This window comes from Bos indicus, chromosome 28 (assembly GCF_029378745.1).
Source record: "Bos indicus isolate NIAB-ARS_2022 breed Sahiwal x Tharparkar chromosome 28, NIAB-ARS_B.indTharparkar_mat_pri_1.0, whole genome shotgun sequence".
Taxonomy (NCBI): domain Eukaryota; kingdom Metazoa; phylum Chordata; class Mammalia; order Artiodactyla; family Bovidae; genus Bos; species Bos indicus.
Genome location: NC_091787.1, coordinates 13,350,605 through 13,375,542, shown reverse-complemented (window position 1 = coordinate 13,375,542; position 24,938 = coordinate 13,350,605). Strand labels below are relative to the sequence as shown.

The 24,938-nt window shown below is 38.8% G+C and overlaps 1 protein-coding gene across 5 annotated transcripts in view; it reads right to left on the bottom strand.

Annotated features, from left to right (window-relative positions):
- Positions 1–5,060: 5,060 nt before the first annotated feature.
- BMS1 (BMS1 ribosome biogenesis factor) overlaps positions 5,061–24,938 on the bottom strand; it is a 31,591-nt gene continuing 11,713 nt past the window's right edge. For all 5 annotated transcript variants that reach the window (XM_019954063.2, XM_019954065.2, XM_019954062.2 and 2 more), the window contains exons 10-23: positions 23,605–24,368; positions 23,290–23,391; positions 22,305–22,462; positions 19,213–19,294; positions 17,286–17,359; positions 16,459–16,635; positions 13,526–13,714; positions 13,257–13,437; positions 13,000–13,058; positions 10,101–10,223; positions 8,989–9,136; positions 8,291–8,466; positions 6,131–6,292; positions 5,061–5,599 (exon numbers count right to left, since the gene is read on the bottom strand). In XM_019954063.2, the coding sequence (XP_019809622.2) occupies positions 5,369–5,599; positions 6,131–6,292; positions 8,291–8,466; positions 8,989–9,136; positions 10,101–10,223; positions 13,000–13,058; positions 13,257–13,437; positions 13,526–13,714; positions 16,459–16,635; positions 17,286–17,359; positions 19,213–19,294; positions 22,305–22,462; positions 23,290–23,391; positions 23,605–24,368 (2,626 nt within the window). In that variant the 3' untranslated portion in view covers positions 5,061–5,368. The remainder of the gene's footprint in view (positions 5,600–6,130; positions 6,293–8,290; positions 8,467–8,988; positions 9,137–10,100; positions 10,224–12,999; positions 13,059–13,256; positions 13,438–13,525; positions 13,715–16,458; positions 16,636–17,285; positions 17,360–19,212; positions 19,295–22,304; positions 22,463–23,289; positions 23,392–23,604; positions 24,369–24,938) is intronic.

The following is a 24,938-nucleotide window of genomic DNA, read 5'->3' as shown; positions in this document are numbered from 1 at the left end:
GAATACTGACAAAGAACAAAAGTAGAGAAGACACAAATGACCAATATTAGGAATGAAAGAGGTGATGTCACTACAGACACAAAAGACAGTAAAAGGATAAAGAGATTCATATAGGGGGCTTCTCAGGCGGTGCTGTGGTAAAGAATCCACCTGCCAATGCAGGAGATGCGGATTTGATCCTTGGATAGGGAAGATCCCCTGGAGAAGGAAATGGCAACCCACTCCAGTATTCTTGCCTGGAGAATTCAATGGACAGCGGAGTCTGGTGGGTTACAGTCCTTGGGGTCACAAAGTCAGACACAACTGAATGAGCATACACACATACAAGGGACACACAAATAACTCTATACCCATAATTTTGACAATTTAGGTGAAATAAATCAATTCCATTTCATAACCTATGAAAATTCACTTAGGATGAAATAATGAGTAGTCCTATAACTATTAAATATATTAAATTCATTGTTAAATAAACATTAAAATAAAATCTTTCTGGTCACAGTTCACGGCTTGCAGGATCTTAGTTCTTCAATCAGGTATTGAACCCATTTCCCCTGCCTTGGTAGCATGGAGTCTTAACTACTGGATCACTGAGGAATTCCCTCACTGACAGATTCTACCAAACATTTAAAGAAGAAATAACAATTCTACCCTCAATCCAAGAATGTAAAAGGAGAGGGAACATTTTCCAAATCATCTCATAAGGCCAGCATTACCCTGATACCATAATCAAATAGACGTAAGAACTCTACAGAACCATATCCCTTACAACATTCATTCACGATAAAGATTCCCAGCTAAACCAGGCATAGAAAGGAATTTCCTCAAACTGAGAAAGTGTATCTACAATGGGACCAAAGCAAGAATGTCCACTTTCAATACTTCAATTTCACATTACCCTGAAAGTCCTAGCCACCGAAACACATCAGTTTCACAGTTATAAAGGAAGGAATAAAAACCCTTTCTACTTGCAGAAAACACGATAGTCTAAGTATAAAATCCCAAGAAATCTGCTCTCTTCCCCACAAAAAGATCTAGACTAACTGGGCGCATTACAGTCACAGAATGTAAGTTTAACACACAAAAACCAATCATTTTTCTAAAAACTAGCAGCAAACAATTTGAAACCAAAAAAGTCCTAAATAAACAGAGAGATATGCCATGGACTGTGGGACTCTATATTGATTTCAGTTCTTTCCAAGTTGATCTATAGATCAAAAGCCATGAAAATCACAGCAGGATTCTTTGGTAAATGTAGGCAAGCTTATTAAAATTTATATCAAAAGGGAAAGGCCCTAGAACAGCAGCAACAATTTTCAAAAAATAGAGGAATCACACTTCTTAGTTTTCAGACCTAATATAAAGCTACAATAATCAAGATACTGTGGAAAAGTGATGGATGCATCAATCAAAGAGAATACAGCCCAGAATATACCCTCACAAATACGCCCAACTGATTTTTGACAAAGATGCAAAGGTATTTCAATGGAGAAAGGATAGCCTTTCAATAAACGGTATTAGAACAATTTAAGTTAAAAAAAAAAAAGGACTCCAATCTAAATCTCAGATCTATATAAAAATTAACTCAAAATGAAAAGCATAAAGCTATAAAGCTTTTAGAAGAAAACATACAAGAATATCTTCTTGACCTGGGGCTAGGAAAAGAATTCTTAGTGAGGACACCAAATTCACAATCCATAAAAGAGAAAATTAATAAATTAGGCTTGACAAATCTTTTAAATTTTGTTAAAGATACTCTTAAGAAAATGAAAAAACAGCAGTAGATTAGAAGAAAGTATTAGCAAATCATATATGTGACAAAGGACTTCTTCCAAAATATACAAAGAACTCTCAAAATCAACAATAATGATCCAAATAAATAGTAGGCAAAAGACTTGAAAATAAAACATATCACCAGAGAGGACAGACACAGTACATGAAAGGCTAGTAAGCATATGAAAAGATGCTCCACATTATTGGTCATTAGGGAAATGCAAATTAAAACCACAGTGAGATACCACTACATATCCATTAGCTGGTGGGAATGCAAAATGGTACAACCCCTCCAGAAAAGTTTGACAGTTCTTTTAAACCATATGACCCAGAAGTGCTTCTCCTGGGTTATTTTTTAACCCTGGAGTAATGAAAACATGTTCACACAAAAACCTCTATACAGATATTTATAGCAGCTATATTCATAATTGCCCCAAACTGGAAACAACCACAAGGCCTTTCACTGGAGAATGGATAACCAACTGTGGTCTGTCTGTACAGCTGGTAACTATTTAGTAAACAAAAAGAATACACCACTGATACACAGGACAATTGGGATGAGTCTCAAAGACATAATGCCAATTTCAAAAGATTACATACTCTGTTGTTTTACTTACATATTCTTGAAATGACAAGTTGTAGTGATGAAAAACTCATCAGCAGTTAATGGGGGTTGGAAGTGAGGAAGGCTTGGGCTACACAACATGAGGAAGTGCTCTGGAGAAGGGACTCTGGTATCTTGACAGTGGTGGTTACATGAACATATATATATAATGTGTTAAAATCTATGTAAGTGTTAAAACTCTTGGATCCTATACAACTCTTTAAAATAGGACCAGGAGAAACAAAAAATTTAAAAATCTGTTCTGTGCCAGTCATTTTGCATTAGGTCTCATTAAAGCCTCACAAACTGCAAGATTAGTTTATTACCCCCATATTACAGATAAGAAACTTGAAACTCAGAGATAAGTTGGGAATTTGCCCAGTTCAGTTCAGTCACTCAGCCGTGTCTGACTTTGTGACCCCATGGACTACAGCATGCCAGGCCTCCCTGTCCATCACCAACTCTCAGAGTTTACTCAAACTCATGTCCATCCAGTTGCTGATGCCATCCAACTGTCTCATCCTGTTGTCCCCTTCTCCTCCCACCTTCAACCTTTCCCAGCATCAGGGTCTTTTCAAATTAGTCAGTTCTTTGCATCAGGTGGCCAAAGTATTGGAGTTTCAGCTTCAGCATCAGTCTTTCCAATGAATATTCAGGACTGATTTCCTTTAGGATGGACTGGTTGGATCTTCTTGCAGTCCAGGGGACTCTCAAGAGTCTTCTCCAACACCACAGTTCAAAAGTATTAATTTTTCAGCGCTCAGCTTTCTTTATGGTCCAATTCTCACATCCATACATGACTACTGGAAAAAACATAGCTTTGACTAGGTTGTCTAGGTTGGTCGTAACTTTTCTTCCAAGGAGCAAGCATCTTTTAATTTCATGGCTGCAGTCACCATCTGCAGTGATTTTGGAGCACCCCCAAAATAGTCTGTCACTGTTTCCCCATCTGTTTGCCATGAAGTGATGGGACCTGATGCCATGATCTTAGTTTTCTGAATGTTGAGTTTTAAGCCAACTTTTTCACTCTCCACTTTCACTTTCATCAAGAGGTTCTTTAGTTCTTCTTCACTTTCTGTCATAAGGGTGGTGTCATCTGTGTATCTGAGGTTACTGATATTTCTCCTGGCAATCTTGATTCCAGCTTGTGCTTCTTCCAGCCCAGCATTCTTCATGATGTACTCTGCATATAAGTTAAATAAGCAGGGTGACGATATACAGCCTTGACATACTCCTTTTCCTATTTGGAACCAGTCTGTTGTTCCATGTCCAGTTCTAACTGTTGCTTCCTGACCTGCATACAGATTTCTCAAGAGGCAGGTCAGGTGGTCTAGATTCCCATTTCTTAAAGAATTTTCCAGTTTATTGTGATCCACACAGTCAAAGGCTTTGGTATAGTCAATAAAGCAGATGTTTTTCTGGAACTCTCTTGCTTTTTTGATGATCCAGTGGATGTTAGCAATTTGGTTCCTCTGGCTTTTCTAAATCCAGCTTGAACATCTGGAAGTTCACAATTCATGTACTGTTGAAGCCTGGCTTGGAGGATTTTGAGCATTACTTTACTAGTGTGTGAGATGAATGCAATCGTGTGGTAGTTTGAGGATTCTTTGGCATTGCCCTTCTTTGGGAATGGAATGAAAACTGACCTTTTCCAGTCCTGTGGCTACTGCTGAATTTTTCCAGTTTGCTGGTATATTGAGTGCAGCACTTTCACAGCATCATCTTCCAGAGTCACACCATAAAGAGTGGCAGAGCCAGGAGCCCCACCGAGCCCCTCCCTGCATCTAGCACTGTGATGGTAAAGTCTGCATGTAGCAGTCTAGGACACTGGGAAGGACAGGCTGCCCTCTTTGTTTATGTAAGTTATGTGTCTGGCTTCTGTGCACAGCCTGGCTTAGCTGGACCTGTTCAGCTTTTAGATGAGTGGATGTCTTAGCAGGATCACTTGGGCTTCTTCAGCCCTGGCCTGAACATGGGGATTGGACTTGATGATGTTCTTTGACGTATGTGGAGACGCTTAACTAATGGCAGGAACACTGCACTGAGACCTGGCTGTTTCATCTTGATCCTTTCCTATCCCTGGATGATTCCGCTCACTCCCAGGTAGGTGGTGTTGTCTCTCAGTTATGTGCTTTAGACCTAGAGGGTTTACCAATATGAACTTCAGACAGTATACATCATCCCTGGTCTAAAACATTAAATGAGTATTTAGTGTTAACTAGCTACTATTGTCTTCCCAAGTGGCACTAGTGGTAAAGAACCTGCCTGCCAATACAGGAGACGTAAGAGATGTGGGTTTGATCCGCAAGCCAGGAAGATCCTCTGGAGGAGGGTATGGCAACCCACTCCAGTATTCTTGCCTGGAGATTCCCACGAACAGATGAGCCTTGTGGGCTACCACCCATAGGGTCACAAAGAGTTGGACACGACTGAAGTGATTGAGTATGCACAGCTAACACTAACTTGCAAAACGTGAAGATGTAAAATGTCCATTAGGATCAATGATCAAAGAACACAACATGTAACAGACAAAAAACCAAAAATTACATATCCGTCTCTAAAATTTTACCTTAATGCCAAGGATTCAAGTTAACATTTTTTCGCTCCTGGAAAACGCATCATGAAGTTGCTTGAAAAAGCAATTATCAAGTATTCATCCTTAATGAAAACTACTCAGGCAAAATTAACAAGAAAATATTTTAATACTTTTGTAGCACAAAATTAAACTGAGACAGGTTAAGAGGAATGTGAGGGGATCTAGAAAACCATAAATTATGTAGCTTTATTTTGCCATAACCTAGATGTCCTATGAGCAGGATACCTAGATGTTGAGAATGAACAGGCGTCCTTTGAGCAGTCTCATTTCTCCTCTCGAAGGCACAGTCTGGGTAATGCCCCGACAAATAGGCTTGTCCAGTCCCCTGACCTGTCACTTACAATGCGAAAACATTCATCACTGCGGGTTCGAATGACAGTCTATCTGTCTGCAGCTCACTTCAACTGCTCCTCAGGCCCCTTTAGACTGGACTTCTGATTTCTTCTTTCTTTCTGACCCTGAATTCGGTAGAGCTTCTTCCTGAGGTCCTTCTGTCGCTTCAGTTTCTCTTCTTCCTCCTTCTGCTTCATTTTGAAGTGTTCTTTGTTGTGGAGATGTCGCTGCTCCTTGGCTTTCTTCATCTTCTCACTGTGCACTGTACTCAGAGCATCCAGCAGTGCAAGGATCTGACAAGGACAAAACCCACTGAGCATCAAAATATTCTTACAGTTATAGCATGCCTTCGTTCTAAGTTTCAGGGATCTTAAACACTGCAGCTGACTGTATCAAAATGAGAATCAATTCATTATCCAAATGAATATTAATCTAGTGAAAACGGATCCTGAACTAGGGAATTATAATTTGCATGGAAATATAAGTAGGAGCATACTGACTTAGCAAAATACTTATATAACAGCCTTGACCACAAAACCACCTTTGTTAATCACTCTATGGATACTCTGTACAGCGGATAGACTGATGTGCCAGCTGTGTGCTTCTTATTCCCCATTAAAATGCATAAGGCAGAGCATGACTAAACAAAAGAAGGGAAATGGATTCTGGCCTTTCTTCTAACTTCCAGATCTAGTGCCCTGAGTGTCTGACCCTTATCCTTTCCTCATGTAAAGTGAGAATGCAGTAAGAACGCCAAGTGTGTTACTGACAGCATGATTTTCACATCTAAATGCAAAGTACTGGAAGCCATCCATTGACAGTACCTTCCTTTCATGAGGCTCCCGTATGACGGCTGGTCTCACTCTGTCCTTTGGAGTCTTGCCTGCCTTTGCCTGGGTCTTGGGCTTGCTCTTAAACGGCAGGGCCTTCTGCAAGGCTTTTGGAATGTGCAGTGAGTTAAAATGTTTCTTTTGCCTCACAATTGGCTGAAAAAGAAAAAAAAAACAAAGACTATGACATATTTAAATTATGATCTATGCACACTTAAAATTTGCATGAAATCTTCTCAATGGATTGATTTTTCCACAAATCAGTAATACCACAGTTTGCTGACCATGAGAAATGAGGACTCAATCATCCATCAAATATAAATCGCTTCTGTGAGCATGCACAGCTACAGGAAAAACAAAGGAATATATAGAATATATATAGCATACATATTTATAATTCTTCCAAGAAATCAACTGTGCAAATTTCTACAGTATGGGCAATGGGATCTTAATAGATTTGATGAAAAGATCCAACCTTTCTGTTAATGGCAAATTCAGGCCTTATCTTTGGAGCACTGAGATGGCTTTTTCTAGCCTGACAAGAATAATCTAGCTTTTCATCTTGATCAGCCTCTCTGGATTTAAGGACACATTTATTCCTCCAATGAAGAGCCAAAGTGCCCCCACCCCTGATTCTCATTAAGAAGTTTATTGTGTTTCTAATAAAAGGCTGATTTAAAAAAGCGAGATTTAAATGACAAATGAAGGCAAAACTCTCTCTACATTCAATTTTCAAGCTAACCAAATTCTATACTTAAATTGAGATGACAAAAATCCTTAACTGCCTCAAAAGTAGTTAGTAAGCTGACAGTTTTGCCCTAAACCTTTACTAAAGTAGACTACATAGAGAATATTTCTGCAGTATCTTTAAATTTATTGTTAAAGACATTGCCCACAATAATATTCAATATTCTCTGTTTAAAAACCAAAATATTTTAGAATGAAAGAATTCAGAGAAATATCCTTCTCAAAAATAAGTAAGCTCCACAAACTGGACAACAGGTACTGTGTCCTCAAGTATATTTTAAGGGCAATTCATGGCAACATGACTCAAATTTTATTAACTATTTTACAGAAAAACTAATGCCTGGAAAACTGTTTCTAGCAGAATGATAAACCAAAACCCTGAATTATCCACTTATTACAAAACAATTAAATATCCACCATTAACACAAACAAATCTTTTCAAATGCCTTGTTAAGCTGTGAACAAAATAATGGACATTCTCAGAGACTAAAACCTGAATGAAAATGGGCATTCAGGCAGGGACTGAGAACTTAAGATTTAAAGGGTAGGATGGGGTGGGGATGGGAGGAAGGTTGAAGAAGGAGGAGACATATGTATACTTAGGGTTGATTCACAATGTTGTGCAGCAGAAACCAACACAATACCGTAAAGCACTTATCCTCCAGTTTAAAAAGAAAGCAAAAAAAAAATTCATTGAGCTGTATACACTTATTATTTGTGTACCTCCTCTCTGTATGTATGTTGAAAGTGAAAGTCGCTCAGTTGTGTCTGACTCTTTGCGACCCCAAGGACTATAGTCCATTGAATTCTCCAGGCCAAAATAAGGAAGTGGGTAGCCTTTCCCTTCTCCAGGGGATCTTCCCAACCCAGGGATCGAACCCAGGTCTCCCACGCTGCAGGCAGATTCTTTACCAGATGAGCCACAAGCGAAGCCCAAGAATACTGGAGTGGGTAGCCTATCCCTTCTCCAGTGGATCTTGTTAACCCAGGAATTGAACCTGCAATGATTTCTGCATTGCAGGCGGATTCTTTACCAACTGAGCTATCAGGGAAGTTGTATGTATGTTAACACTTCAAAAAAAAGTTTATTAAAACCTTCAAAAATAACCTTCCACATTGTTTCTATGAGAATAAGTATATTAATGTTTTTAGGAGTAATATATGTTTAGTGCCAAGAAAAATAGTTCAAATGAGGTATATACAGTGAAAAGTTTAAGTCTCCTTTCCAATACAGAGAAAACCACTTCTACCACTTTTTCTGTGTTCCTTCCAAAATAGTCTATGAACATAAACAGATTCACTCAAGTTTAATGTTAGACTTTCTACTTGAAAATTCAAACCACAAAAAACCATTACATACAAAGCTTCTGAATGACACGCATCTACAGAACACATGCGCGACTATACCTTATAGAGAGAATCCTTGTTGGCTTTTAGTTTGATGCCATGGGCAAGCCGGAGTTGACCAGTTGTCCGCATTCCTGACCAGGTGTCTTTCTCGCCAACTGGTTTTAACAAAGATGTTACTGGGTTATAGAAGGCTGGAATGGAGACAGGATACCAAGTTCTCATGAAGACAATATCTGGAAAGAGAGTGTATTTACATTACTGTTTTGAGGAGACGATTCATATCCATGTTAGTACACACACACAAAAACAAAATACTCCAAACTTCTCTAGCTGGTTGCATAGTATTTGAAGAGAGACTGTGCCAAGTGAACTACTTTTGAATAGTATATAAGTTCTCTGGTTGTTGCTGGGCGCAGTGCGCAAGATGTTCCAAGCGGGGAGAACTACAGCTGACTCCTGTTTTTCTTTTCTTTTGATGTGTACCGTTTTAAAGTCTTAATTGAGTTTGATACAATATTACTTGTGTTTCATGTTTTGGTTTCTTGGCCATGAGGTATGTGGGATCTTAGCTAACCCACCAGGGACTGAACCCACACCCACCACATTAGAAGGCAAAGTCTTACCCACTGGACCACCAGGGAAGTCCCGATTCCTCTGTTTCTAAAGATCTAAACTCCCACCTATAATTCACACTGGCTAGAAATCAATACAGAACAGTAACATGCTGTTAAGAACACACCACAAAGGAGATTTACCACTCATCAGCAATTTATCCTCAAACGTGGCCCGGAAAGCTCCTTCTGGAGCCCGGAGCGCCTTCTTGATCTGTCCCCTTATTCCACTGACCGTTCGAATCACAGCACCTTCAAATTTGGCCACTTCCAAGGCAGAATTAAACATTCCCTAGAGATATATATATAAAAATATTTAAAAAGTATATAGACACAAAGTCAGATATTTTATCTCTTAGTTCATAAATATATCCTTGGTTAAAAAACAGACAATAATTCATTGAAGGGTAATAAAATAATCAAAATGTATTTCTCCTCAAAAGTAGAATTACTAGGTCAACAGGAGTACAACTCTATTTTTCCTGAAATAACACTAAGACTATTGTGAGCTCATACATATGCTCATTACTGCTATCTTTGTAGAAGAAAGGAACGAATGATGTTTATTGGCTGAACTAGCCTAGATGGCCTTTGCTGTCATCTCACGGGGCTGGACTACAGCTCATATCCTATTACTTACATGTACACACTTCAAAAATAAAGAAAGCTAGACAAATAAATGCTGATGGTTGTATATTACCTTAAGAACATTTTATGATCATCTTAACTCTATATTTTTAATGGAAACAACCCACTAATGAAATTTTCAATAAATGTTGCTCAAACTACCCTCTCATGTTATACTTACTGCTTGACATAACATCCATTTCTCCATACCCCTGCCAATCAAGTATTTTGAGAACTGCTTTGTCTATTTTTCTACTGATCTGTTTGACAAACCCATGATTTTCCCCCTCTCTCAACACAAACCAAAAAGGTAGGAAACAAAACCTAGTGAATGAGATTACATATTTTCAATATTGGCTCTGTGACAATCTCACAGGGAAATAATAAGTAATAGCCTTAATTATTAAATATCTCTATTTTATTTCACCTTAAGATTTCTGAGCACATTTAAGTAACATAGAGAATAATATAAAGGAGTAAACTAAAAATATAAAAAACCAAGTTTAGAGAAGATTTCAAATACTTTTCTGAAAGCATTAGATCTCTTAGACCTAAATGAGAAGTATTTCATGCCTCCTTTAACAATATATACATTAAAAATATTTGAATATATAAAGAGATATACAGACCTTAATGAATGAAGTGTTCTTGAAAATTTTATATGGAAAACCAGTTAGTTTTAATTTCTTTACAATTTTTATAGATTTATCCAGATCAAGGACAACTCCTGTGGCAGCTATCCGGAAATCAGGCTAAAAAGGAACCCCCAAAATTTGAATACAGGAATAATATCAACAAGAGAAAAACTACATTCTCTGTAATGCAATAAATTACTGAAGTCCAATTCACTTACAGTCACCTAAGAAAAAGAATATGTGAACATACAAACCAGTATTTTAACAAAAGTTATCTGAAATTATAATACACATAAGCCAAAACTGATGATATCTTGAGCATTTTACTCAGGGTGATTTCATAGTAATATAGTTTCACAAATATGAATAAATGAAAGGGAATATGAAAATTTGGCTACAATGGCTGAAAAATTAAATTTTTTGACATTTAGGATGGATTACATTTGCCCATTATTCTGTTTTCTTTGCTGTTAAATGAGGCCAAAAACCTGCTCTGATTGGTCAAATGAAGGCTAAACCAGCATCATTAAGTTCAGTCGCTCGGTCATGTCCGACTCTTTGCGACCTCGTGAATCGCAGCACGCCAGGCCTCCCTGTCCATCACCAACTCCCAGTTTACCCAGACTCACGTCCATCAAGTTAGTGATGCCATCCAGCCATTTCATCCTCTGTCGTCCCCTTCTCCTCCTGCCCCCAATCCCTCCCAGCATCAGAGTCTTTTCCAATGAGTCAACTCTTCGCATGAGGTGGCCAAAGTACTGGAGTTTCAGCTTTAGAATCAGTTCTTCCAAAGAAATCCCAGGGCTGATCTCCTTCAGAATGGACTGGTTGAATCTCCTTGCAGTCCAAGGGACTCTCAAGAGTCTTCTCCAACACCACAGTTTAAAAGCATCAATTCTTCAGCGCTCAGCTTTCTTCACAGTCCAACTCTCACATCCATACATGACCACTGGAAAAACCATAGCCTTGACTAGATGGACCTTTGTTGGCAAAGTAATGTCTCTGCTTTTCAATATGCTATCAAGGTTGGTCATAACTTTTCTTCCAAGGAGTAAGCGTCTTTTAATTTCACGGCTGCAGTCACCATCTTCAGTGATTTTGGAGCCCAAAAAAATAAAGCCTGACACTGTTTCCACTGTTTCCCCAACTATTTACCATGAAATGATGGGACCAGATGCCATGATCTTCGTTTTCTTAATGTTGAGCAGTAAGCCAGCTTTTTCACTCTCCACTTTCATCAAGAGGCTTTTTAGTTCCTCATTTTCTGCCATAAGGGTGGTGTCATCTGCATATCTGAAGTTATTGATATTTCTCCCAGCAATCTTGATTCCAGCTTGTGCTTCTTCCAGCCCAGCATTTCTCATGATGTACTCTGCATATAAGTTAAATAAGCAGGGTGACAATATACAGCCTTGACTACTCCTTTTCCTATTTGGAACCAGTCTGTTGTTCCATGTCCAGTTCTAACTGTTGCTTCCTGACTGGCATATAGGTTTCTCAAGAGGCAGGTCTGGTGGTCTGGTATTCCCATCTCTTTTAGAATTTTCCACAGTTAATTGTGATCCACACAGTCAAAGGCTTTGGCATAGTCAATAAAGCAGAAATAGATGTTTTTCTGGAACTCTCTTGCTGTTTCTATGATCCAGCGGATGTTGGCAATTTGGTCTCTGGTTCCTCTGCCTTTTCTAAAACCAGCTTGAATATCTGGAAGTTCAGGGTTCATGTATTGCTGAAGCCTGGCTTGGAGAATTTTGAGCATTACTTTACTAGCGTGTGAGATGAGTGCAATTGTGCAGTAGTTTGAGCATTCTTTGGCATTGCCTTTCTTTGGATTGGAATGAAAACTGATCTTTTCCAGTCCTGTGGCCGCTACTGAGTTTTCCAAATTTGCTGGCATATTGAGTGAAGCACTTTCACAGCATCATCTTTCAGGATTTGAAATAGCTCAACTGGAATGCCATCACCTCCACTAGCTTTGTTCATAGTGATGCTTTCTAAGGCCCACTTGACTTCACATTCCAGGATGTCTGGCTCTAGGTGAGTGATCACACCATCGTGATCATCTTGGTCAAGAAGATCTTTTTTTGTACGGTTCTTCTGTGTATTCCTGCCACCTCTTCTTAATATCTACTGCTTCTATTAGGTCGATATCATTTCTGTCCTTTATCGAGCCCATCTTTGCATGAAATGTTTCCTTGGTATCTCTAATTTTCTTGAAGAGATCTCTAGTCTTTCCCATTCTGTTGTTTTCCTCTATTTCTTTGCATTGATCGCTGAGAAAGGCTTTCTTATCTCTTCTTGCTATTCTTTGGAACTCTGCATTTAGATGCTTATGTCTTTCCTTTTCTCCTTTGCTTTTTGCTTCTCTTCTTTTCACAGCTATTTGTAAGGCCTCCTGAGACAGCCATTTTGCTTTTTTGCATTTCTTTTCCAGCATCATTAGGGGTAGTCTAATGTCTAGCTGGTATCCAGTGGAAGTCAGAACCCAGTAGAGTGGTTAGCTCATGGTGAGCACTGCTTAAGTAATTTTAGAAAAATATGTCCGTAAAAACATAAAAATATAAAACATTATCAGTACCATTATAATTCTACTTCCCTCTTCTCTGCTCCCACACCTTACTTATTAAAAAGACGAAGGAAAATTGAAAGTAAAGAGAAGACTGTGTTAGTCACTCAGTCATGTCCAACTCTTTGCGACCCCATAGACGATAGCCCACCAGGCTCCTCTGTCTATGGGATTTTTCCAGCAAGAATATTGGTGTGGGTTGCCATTCCCTGAAGACTATAAATACCAAAAATGAGTAATTTTCAACTTAAAGTTTCAGTACATATTCATAATCAAGACATTATTTCTCAAACACAATCTATAAAATAAAACAACCAAGATACTTACCATACTGCCACTGACAGACTGTACTGCCAAGAACCCAGTACCCTGTGGAGTGATAGGACCTTAAAGGAAACAGAAAAAAATAAAAAATACAGTGAACCACACATTCTGGATTCTGTTTCACATATATACTCCAACCCCAGAAAAGAGAAAAATCTTATGAATTTTGATTTCATAAAAGGAAAAAAGCAAAACTACAATGATCAATCCTAAAAGGTCTAAATTAACCTATAAAGAAGTCTATTCTAATCTGTTTTTACCCCAAAAGGTTGCTCCACAATGCATGTGCTGTGGGGTATATTTTAGAAGCCTCTGTCTTCCATTGTGGTCTTCAATATAATAAAGTGGGATGGTTTGAAACCTCCTCCACCCTACAGAAAAAATGATTGGATCTCGGGACTTGAGGATTTTCTTATACCAACGATGTTTCTTCAGACGCATCTGAGGGGAGAAGAGATTTCAGTAAGATTATTGCCTCAAGTATGACCAAAGAACCTCAGCTGTTAAGTATGCAGCAAAGGGTACCTACCTGTACATATCCAACATTGCCCTCACTATTGCCCAGACCACCCAAAATAATTGGGTAATGAGGGTCAAAGTTAAGCACAAATTCACAGGGGACATTTTCTATCTCAATTCGGACATACATCCCAGGTCGAAAACCCTCATACTGAACTCTGGCTTCATCTTCTTGATCTTCAAATTCTGCCCGGTTAAGCTATATACGTGAGAGGGGGAAAAAGAAAACAATTAAAAATCCACAAGGCTGTTATCTTTACTAAATGTAAGATTAACATTAAAAAAAAAAGCCAATTTCTAAATAAAGCAATCATGAACAGAATTACTTAGGCTTTATACTAGTTAAAAATAGTGTATGTTTTATCTTTATAGTTTGCTGAGGATATGTCCCAACTGTCTTCTCTGGTGCTCCAAGCTATAGCACAGCAAATACAAACAACTCTGAAGGAAGCCCTTAATGTTGGTTGACACACACCCTGAACTTTTTCATCCACACATTGTCTTTTTACTCTCCAATTATTTCACACTTCTCGTTTCATCAATCAGTATCTCCTTCCTCATCTCCATTCTCAACTGTTGACTGTCTCCTAATTCACTCAAAATTTAAGCAATGTAAAAGAACTTCCAATTAGCCCTTCTACCAGGGTTTATACCCATATTCAGCCTTGTAGCTCTGCACTATTCAATATGGTAGGAACACATGGCTATTTAAATTGAAATTAATCAAAACTAAATAAAATTTAAGTTGTCATTCACAGTAGCCATATTTCAAGAGGTCAGTATCAACATGTGGCATTCCATTATCACAGGAAGCTCTGCTAGGCAGCTGTTAAGAGACTATCCATGCCTCAATTTAATCCCAACCTTTACTTGCACCCTAGATCATGTACTCTTGTTGGACTTTATTCCAACAAATCTTGCCTGTTATTTCTCTCATCTTAAAACATTTTGACTTCACTTCCTATAACTATTGCCCCATTTATCCACTTACCTTTGAAGCAAAATTCCACAGATGTGTTCTAAAGGCTGGTTCCAGTTATGCCACTCCTATCCCCTTAAATGCTCTAAAATTAGACTTTAACCAACACTCCATTGAAATGCTTGTCAAAGTCACTAAAGGCCTCACAATCTAGTGGTCAATTCTGTCTTCACCAAAATTAATACATCAGCAGGATCTGAAACAATTTATCACTTCCATCTACAGTGGTTTCCCGTGTACCTCATGTCCTCTTAGAGTTCTTCTATCTCCTGAGTGCTGCTCAGTCCCCACTGCTGCTTCATCCTCTCTGCCCAGCCACACAGAGTACCTGGGGTCAGTCTCAGTCTTCTCCTTTCCTGCCCCTACACTCACTCCCCAGGTCACTCCACCCATCTCATAACTTTAAAAAGCACCCAGATGCTGAGGACAGCACATCTCAGTCCCTGGACCCCAACAGCTCTCCTCATTGACCACCTGACACCGCTCTTGTCCGAAAAGTATCTCAAACCTAACCAATCCCAACTTCATCTTCCTTGGTAGACTGACACCAGTGAAAGGCTTTTCTATCTTACTTATGACAACCCAGTCCTTAAAGTAAGTCATCCTTATTTCCCCTTGTACATCTCACATTCAAAGTTCTTTATAAATGACCCACAATGTTCCAGGTGATTTTAAACAGAACTAGCCTTACACTTTGGAGAATGCAATGGCATCCCACTCCATTACTCTTGCCTGGAAAATCCCATGGACAGAGGAGCCTGGTGGGCTGCCGTCCATGGGGTCGCGAAGAGTCGGACACGACTGAGCGACTTCACTTTCACTTTTTACTTGCATGCATTGGAGAAGGAAATGGCAACCCACTCCAGTGTTCTTGCCTGGAGAATCCCAGGGACAGGGGAGCCTGGTGGGCTGCCGTCTATGGGGTCGCACAGGGTCGGACACGACTGAAGCGACTTAGCAGCAGCAGCAGCCTTACACTTCCCTAGTCACTTCTATCAAAGGTGAATACCCAGTAGGAATCACTATGTTAATGACTAACCATACTTCTTTGACTAAATAAAGGACTAGGTTGAGCAAATCCTTCAACTGCATCTTCAGAAATCGCATACTTTTAAAAATATTTATTTATAAGGCTGCACTGGGTCTTAGTTGCAGCATGCAGGCTTAGTTCCCCTGTGGCATGTGGGATTTTTGATCCCTGACCAGGGAGCAAACCTGCAACCCCTGCCCTGGAAGACGGATTCTTAACCACTGGACCACCAGAAAACTCCCTAATAAATCATCATATACTTAATCTGCTTAAGACATATTAAGGTGTGCTCCAGTTTACAGGGATTCTTGGTGGCCCCATCTGTCAAAGCATAACTTAAACACTCACCATCAACTATGTACACATCTTTGTGTCTCTAACTTTAGAGTTCATCAACTCAACAGCCTGCTCAGCATCCCTAGACAGCAGAGAAAGACCATCTCCAGCATTCTACATCCTCCCTTTACCTCTGTATCTGACCTTACATTCAAAGTATCCTTTGAACTCTGATCAAGGAGGGTTTTCAGAAAATCTTCCCTGGAGAGCACTGGTATGTGCATAAGCCACACAAGGCCAAGAATCACATGCCCATTCAAAATATTCAATCATCACTCCAGGGAGCAGTAATCAAAACACACTGTCTCAAATCACCACATTGTGAGATCCTCAAAAATGGAGGCCATGTCTCAGCCATTTCTGCCTCCTCAACATATAATGCTTGGTACAAAATAGATACGGATATAATTCTGGTGAATGTCTGACTGAAGACATAATTAGATGACTGCATGAATAAACACACTCATTTGCATCTCGACCTAGAAGTGCAAACAAGAGGCCCAGATGCCGGTCACGGAGCAGAGACCTAAACAAAGTTACATATTCACATCACTACTACAACCTTGAAATGAGGCTGATAGGAACTGAGTTTTCTCACCTGTGCTTGTTTCTGCATTTCTCCTTTAAGATCATCAAAGTATGTGCTTTCTCCTTCATCATATTCTGCATCAAACATCTCCTTCAATTTTCTCTTTTTATCTAAATGCTTTTTCTTGGCACTTTCCTCTGCACTGGGGTCAATTTCTTCTTTAACTTCTTCCTCCACATCTTCAATCTTAAATTTCCAGAAGAGTAAATTTTGTGAAAATTTGTGGAGACCTTTTCTTTACATATTAAATACTAAGGCAGATTTTAAGAGTTCTATTTGAGCTGCAAAAATCATAGTTATGCCCATCATGAAAACAAAATAAAACAAAGCCTTTGGCTCTAAATAACATGCACTGCAACAAGAGACATTTAGACAACTCCATTACAATGAACTGCAATTCCTTAATATGGCTGGGACTGCCAAACATGAATAGAAGTAACAGCAAGCATCCCCAACCCAAATGCTCCCAGGAACTGCTCTAAAAATACTAGGGAGAACAGGGAATTCGTTTTTTTAAAACGGCACTTAGTGTAAGAAGAGGAAAATGATGACAAATTACAGTGACCCAGGAGCTAAAACTTTCAATGACTGAAGAATCATAACAAGAAGAGATAACAAGTATCACTCAAAAAACTCAAGGAATCAAGGATAACAAATAAACCAACATTTTTTACTCTGTTCTCACCCACTTCACTTTTAGGAAGAAATTCATCCAGTCTGTAATCTACACAGATAAGCAAGATTTGTGTTTCTCAATATGGGGCCTCCTGCAGAACGTACCGACCACAGATCAAGGCAGGGCCAGTGGCTGACAGCGAGCCACGGCCAAGTCATACCTGAGTATCTGGGCCTGGTTTTCCTTTGTGCACGTCCCCAGTTTCCAGGTCTTCAAAGTCACCATAGAGTTCCTCTGGGAAAAGAACATTCAAATAACTCCCTTGCATGTGACTCTCTAGCACCACCTAGCAGTAAGAGTGTTTAGTTGCTCTGCATCTCAAACTTCATTTTCATTGTTCGTATAGCTACCTACCCCTAAAGAATCCTGCATTTACACAGCCTTCTTTTTCTTGTCAAATTTTGTATTTCATCACCTATTTAGGTTAAGTAAATGAACTTAATCCACTTTTCCATATTTTACTTCAAAATCCCACTTAGCCAAGAGCTATTTTCCCAGGATTAGTGATAGATATTCTGCAGTAGAGAAGCATACAGAGGTAGCAAGCATGGCCATGTACATCAGTCCCCAAACCAAAAGTTCAAAGAGTGACTTGAAAATCCCTGTCATGATAACAACACATGTGAAGGAGTCTCAATATAAGATTAACACAGTACAACCATATGATATACCTAGGGAAAATCTTGTTGTTGTGTTATTCTTTAGTCACTAAATTGTGTCTGACTCTTCTGTGACCCCATGGACTGTAGCCCGCAAGGCTCTTCTGTCCATGGGATTTCCCAGGCAAGAATACTGGAGTGGGTTGCCATTTCCTTCTCCAGAAGATCTTCTCAACTCAGGGATCAAGACCAAATCTCCTGCATTAGCAGATGGATTCTTCACCACTGAACCACCAGGGAAGCCCAGGGAAAATCTCAGATTACATAAAACACAGCATTGAGAGTAACAGTAGTAACCAAAAGGATATCGAGCCCAGAAGAAGTGTTCATTCGTTCATTTTTAGAGCTCTAAGTTTAGTTATGGATCCTACCCTTAAAAGAAACAGAGAAGTTAAACTTTGGGAGGCATCATTTAGAAAGGTATCAAAATATTTTCATGTAACATAAAGGAAAAGGACCAGAAAAGATACAAAAGATGGGAAGATTTCATTTGTAATAAAAATAAAAAAGGATAAAATACTTAGGACTAATCTAAACAAGAAATGTGCTGGAACTTCATTCAAAAAATGCTGAAAGTTTTAATATGCTTTTTAAAGGACACATGGAATAACCTTATCTGATGCTTTTAAGTGCTTCACATACTAAGCACTGCTCTAAGTTCCTTAACCAACTTCTTCAACATGGCTCAATGAGAAGGTATTATCTACTGAACAAATCGACTACCATGTGTTTGGAAAGGAAGATTCAGTATCATGAAGATTTTAATTCTCTTGTTTATATAGTTACAATGAAAATAATCACCAAGGCTTTCTAATCTGGAAAAGATGGTATAGACATATTTCCTCTGTTCCTCCTGACTGTGTATAACCATCAACTCCAGAAATGATGCAAGAGCACAAGGGATAACCAAAGGAGAACTCTCAAAGGTGGAAAGACAAAGATGGGTTGGTGAGAGTCCCCCGGAGCAGAGGAATGACATAGTGGCCTGTGTCTCCCTATACCACAACCCACAGAAAAGCAACTTAATGCCAGTGTTTCCCAACTGCCAAGCAGCAAGAGAAGGCAGCCCAGACAGGCTCATTCTTGCCTCAGACTGAACTAGATCTCACCAGCAATCCAGATAAATCAGGAATCCCACTGACAGTAAGTGATGAAGGAAAGTGCTCACTTTCCCAAGGAGCTTGAATCTCCTTTCCTCCACCGAGATACAGCAGGTGCCCAGCGGTTATCAGCAAGGGGGAATTCCATTGGCCATGAGACTCTCCTCTTCCACCTTAGACACAATATGCATCCAGGCAGAACCAAGCAAAGGAGATGCCCAAAGCACTTCACAGTTGACTAGCATCTTCAACTTGACTATTAAAGACATGGACGAAAATAAGACATAGAGAAGGCAGTCTTCTCTGAAGAATACAGTACTTTACTTACCATCTTCTGCTAAGATCTTGGCTGCATCTTTATCCTCTTCCCACTTCCCAGTCACAAAGCAATCTCTGATACTGTTCATAACCTTATACAGAAAAGTCAGCACTCAGTTGACAGGCTCCAATCATTCAATAAATAACCACTTTTAGAAACAGTAGCTGACAATTTGCCTTTAAATATTTTTCAAGATACTTCTATAGATATATTCATTTTAATTCTATGGATATTTTCATTCCAAACTTTGACGTAGATAGTATAATAACAGAAATAAAAACATATATATCATAGCATTAACAGTGGATAGGGAAATACTATCTGCCTAGTGACTTCATAAGTAAACAATCAGACATTTAACAATTCATTAATCTGTACTTATCGTGGCTGTTTGAAAACCTAATTCCTCTAGCCAATACTCTAACAAAGACAAAATGTCTTGTATCAGTACAACACTGCAAAGAAGTACTGAGGCTCTCAGTCCCAGATCTGCCAGATCATCCAGTATATACATGCAGTGGATGCCAGGTGCACTTCTCAAATATAGACTAAAACTTGTACACAACTCTGTGTTTCAGAGTGCTTCCTAGGGAACCTGACCTAAGACAGCACACGGCCCTCACTGCCAAGGGCTCAAATCTTCACATAACATTTTGACCATGATTCATGTTTTTCATATATAACCCCACTCTCTAGGAGTAGCCTTGGGGGACTTCCCTGGTAGTTCAGTGGTCAAGACTCTGCACTTCTACTGCAAGGGGTACAGGTTCAATCCTTGGTCAAGTAACTAAGATCCCACATGCCACATGGAGTGGCGCCCTCCAAAAAAAAGAAAAAGTAGCCTCGAAGCTAGTATGATTACAATGGTTGCAAAAGCAAGTCTGTGCATTCACTCATCCCTTCATGTCTACACTCACTCACTAATTATTACTGAACATCTGTTCTATGCCAAGAAGCTTTGCAGGCACTGAATGACAAACTGTTCTAAGAAGATCCTTGCTGTCATGAAGCTTAACAACTGACTTATGGAAACCAGGGATCAAATAAATTTTCAAAAACAGACCCTCCATGATAAAAAACACTCAACAACTTAGACAGGAACTTCCTAAATCTGATAAAGGGCATCCTTTAAAAAACCCATAGCTAACATCATACTTAACAATGAAAGACTGAGAAAACTTTCCCTCTAAGATCAGGAGTAAGATAAGGATGTCTCCTCTCACCACTTCTATCCAACATTGTACTAGATGTTCTAGTCAGGGCCATTAGGCAAGAAATTGAAATAAAAGGAATCCAGTTCAGAAAGAATAACTATTTCTATTTGCAGGTGGTATGATTTTACAAATGGAAAACCCTGAGGAATCCACAGAAAAACTATCAGCACCGCAACCACTGAGCCCGCGTGCTCTAGAGCCTGCACACCACAACAAAGATCCCACATGCTGTAATCAAGACCAGATGCAGCCCAATAAGTAAGGATTTTTTTAAAAAAGAACACAAGGAATAAATTCAACAAAAGTGCAAAGCTGACACTCTGATAACTACAAAACATTATTGACCGAAAATATTTAAATAAATGGAAAGGCATCCTGTGTTAACACATTAGAAGACAATATTGTTAAGGTATTGATACTACCCAAAATACAGATCGAAAGCAATTCTTATCCCAGCTGGTTTCTTTGTAGAAATGGAAAAGTTGATTCTAACATACAGAAAATCCAAAGGATGCAGTAAAGAAAAAATATTCTTGAAAAAGAACGAAGTCAGGAGATTCACTTCCTAATTTCAAAACTTACAATGAAATGATAATCAAAATACTATGATACTGGCACAAGGATAGTTGTATAGATACATGGAATATAATTAAGAATTCACAAGTAAACCCATGTATTAAGGTCAAGTGATTTTCATCCAGGGTTTTAGGACAAGTCAATGGAAGAGAAAACAGACTTCAAAAGATGGGGCTAGGACAGCTAGATATTCACATGCAAAAGAATGAAGTTGGGCTCATCTCACACCAAATTCAAAAATTAATTCAAAATGTATCAAAGACTTAAATGTAAGAGTTAAACTATAAAACTCTAACCCAAAATCATAGGAGTCAATTTTTATGATTCTGGATTTGACAATGGTTTCCTAGGTATGATACCAAACAAGAAACAACAAAAACACAGTGAGACGTGTTGTCCAGAGGGTAGCTATAACATGTGGTTATTTAAATTCTAATTAAGATCAAACAAAACAAACAAAATTTTAGTTCTTCTGTCTCAGTAGCCACATTTAAAGTGCTCAATAGCCACAAGTAGCCACACAGGATGGTTCTTCACAGATCATTTTATTATCCCTCTTCCGTAGAGAAGAGTGGACTGTGACTAGGATGGACACATGGTGGCTACAGAGGTACTCACCCAGTCAGCCATTAAGTCAAACAATTACTTTATGTGGTTTTTCTATAATCTGTATTAAACTTTGCCCCCCCTCCAAAAAAGGATTATATAAAATAAATTAAAACAGATAATTGACAGTGACTGGCCCTCCCTGACATTTCAACTAAACTGAATGATCAAAAGAAGCCAGCCATGAAAATGTCAGAACATTCCAGAACAGAAAATAGAAGGCAAGAGGTCTAAGATGGGATTAAACCTTGAAAGTCTGAGAACTGAATGAATTCTGTGACTAGACAGTGATGAGTGGGAGATGAAAATTTACCAGTGTTATGGATATCTGTTTCCTTATAAATAGTAGAAATTCTAAATGTTAACTCAAGGATATTATACATCTCCTAGTTATAAAACACAAAATATCTCACATGTATGAAAACCTACATGCAACACTTCAAAATAAAGATTAATAATACTATCCACACTAAGAGCTAACCATTCTCCTTTGTTCCATTAACACATGTATATGGTCTGACTAAACTCAGAACATAGTATTGCTTAGGATTCATGAAATACTCATTCCAATATCTGGAGAAATGTCCTCTGTTATGTTATAAAAATAAGCCTAATAACAGGTAGGCAATTTTGAAATTATATAATCTTTTAGAACAATTCCTGAATTCTCTGTAAGTCAAATATGCTATTCATATTCAGCCTTACCTCCTCTAAATCCCAATCATGGGGCGCCTCTACATGAAATCTGGAGCAGTCCAAAGAGTCAGCCTTGTGCTTACACTCGCTGGCAGGCTGGCTGACATGAAACAACCCTCCAAGCTCTTCTCCATTATCACCATCTTCTTCTTCGTTATCCTCTGTCACTGAAGAAATCACCATGACAGAAAGGTGAGAACAAATCTACCCACTAGAGGACCTGGCACTGAGGTTCCCTCTTTGCGGTAGATATGGTGATGCCCCTAAGCATATCAGCCACAGACACAGAAAGGCCAGGAAACTTCTGCTCAGCATGTAGTCTGGAGGGAGAATACTGAGGGTTGGGGCAGGGAGGGGACGTTTAAAGACAGAGCTTTCAAATATCATAAAGAGTTTCTCTTTAAGAGCATTGAGTCTCTAATCACTAAGATTACTCAGGCAAAACTTGAACAGAAATCATTAAACACCAACCCAATTCAAAGCTCCTAGGTCACATATACTCTTTGGCTTTGTTCTAATCATATAGTAAATAGGAACTGCAATATCAGGTTCACCACTTTGTCTTTTGCATTACTGAGTCAAGCTCTTTCCATAAAGAACATATATACAAATTAGATCAGAGAAGGGTAAAAGGAAAAAACAGAATGAGTTATACAGAGAACTCATTCTCAGAGAGCAAAAAAAACACCTTTAGAGAATTTTTTCTGCTACTAAATTCTACAAAAAATTCCCATGAAGGATTTTCTACAGGGGGTACAAAATGACATAACAGAAGAGTATTCTTATCTAAAGTTTTGTTTTATGGCAAACCCGTAAATCTACTTTGTATGACTGATTTACAGTCCTCATCAGCTGAAGATTAAAAACATCTGCCAAACATAAAATATGACACCCAGGAATATCTTATGGATGTCAAAAGTATGACAGAAATCCTCTAACCAATCTCATCTCCTTTTCAGAAAACAGTTTAAAAGATTAGAATGAGCTCTTTTACCTGTCCCATAAATAAGCTTTCGAAGGTTTGGAGTTGTTTGCTGCTGCCTCAGAAAGGCCTCAGCTGCCTTCCTGGAAAGGTCTTCCTTCCACTTGAGGGCACCTGAAAAGACAACACAGACATCCAGTTAAGTCTGTTTATCTGTCCCTATGCTTCGTGCTCATCGCTCATTCATCCTGAAAACCTTTTATGAGTTATAATATTTGAACAGTTAACAAAATCTCCAAAACAGCTGAAACTCAAATGTAGACATTCTATCTGTAGAACCCTTTCAGTGCCAAGTTTACAATGGCAGTTAAATAAATTTAAGCATACCTGAAGTTTCTGTGGAATAGTTATTTTCTTCCTTATAATCTTCTTCTTCTTTGAGTAAGTCTTCTATATCACTGGTCTCATCAATTAAGTTCCCTGATCCCAGTTTCTGACTACTGACAACTTGAGAAGGTTTTGGAAACTTTTTCCCAATAGCCTCTTCATTTTCTGAATCCTCCTCCTCTGTACTGAGAGAGGAATTTCCTTCAGGTTCATCTTCAGATGCAAACGCCTCTTCAGCTGTGCAATGACCTGAATCTGAAGTAGTGAAAGTTGCTTTTTTCCTTGTCAAAGACTTCTCCATATTCAAACTATCACTTGAATCATCAGTTTGTAACAGTTCTGGCTTACCACCTTCTCTAACAGCCTTAGATTCTAAAATATCCCTCTCTTCCTCTGCAGTGGAATCCTCTTCTTCACTGCTTTCATCAGCTTCCTCTGCTTCTTCTTCCACTGAGCTCCTCTCAAGGTCATCATCACTGTCAGCAAACGCTGGCAAATCCACCTCAAAGTCTTCTTCCGTCTCAAGTTTTTGCCGTTTTATACCTTTACCAGACATATACTGTTTATCAGTCACTTCAGCATCTTGCCCCTCTTCTGTTTCATCATCACTATAGCTATTTTCCAATCTGTCACCATCAGACATTTCATCATCTTCATCATCACTGTCTCCAGACTCATCTTCTTCTTCATCTCCAAAAATGGCTTTCCGACGCACTCGACCAGTTTTCAAATCCACCTGCTTTTCCTCTTTTGGCATCCACTGCCTATATGAACAAAAAAATGCAAAATAATTCTATTTGTACAATAATCAGCTACGCCAGAGATGGCAGGTCAATAAATATGCAAAGAAACAGAAAAAAATGTCAAGAAATGGTTTTAATGACACAACAATGATTTGATAAATACTGGAATAGTTATAGTCATATGCAAACTCATGTATATTTATGTAGTACCACTCTTCAAAAGAACTTACAGAGAAAATAGAGAAACAACTTTCATTTAAAAAAAAAAGTCTAATTTTATAAAGAAATGGCTCAAAAGGGAAGTGGGCGCTTAATAGATCTTTTAGAAAACCCATTATTTCCAAGCTTGAAACAGATGATCCTCAGGGAAATAACTGACTCCAGGTCCAAGGCAGGGAAAGTACAAAGCAAGCCTGAAATATCCTATTATTAGAAAGCAAGATGTGCTCTGGCGCTAATAGGAACATGCCAAAAGGACACAGAAGACAGACTGAAGGGGCAATAAAAGCATCACAAGCAATAATGATAGTAATCGCATAATAACAAGTAGATTTTTTATTTGGGGGGCTGCCCCCACAGGTTGAGGGATCT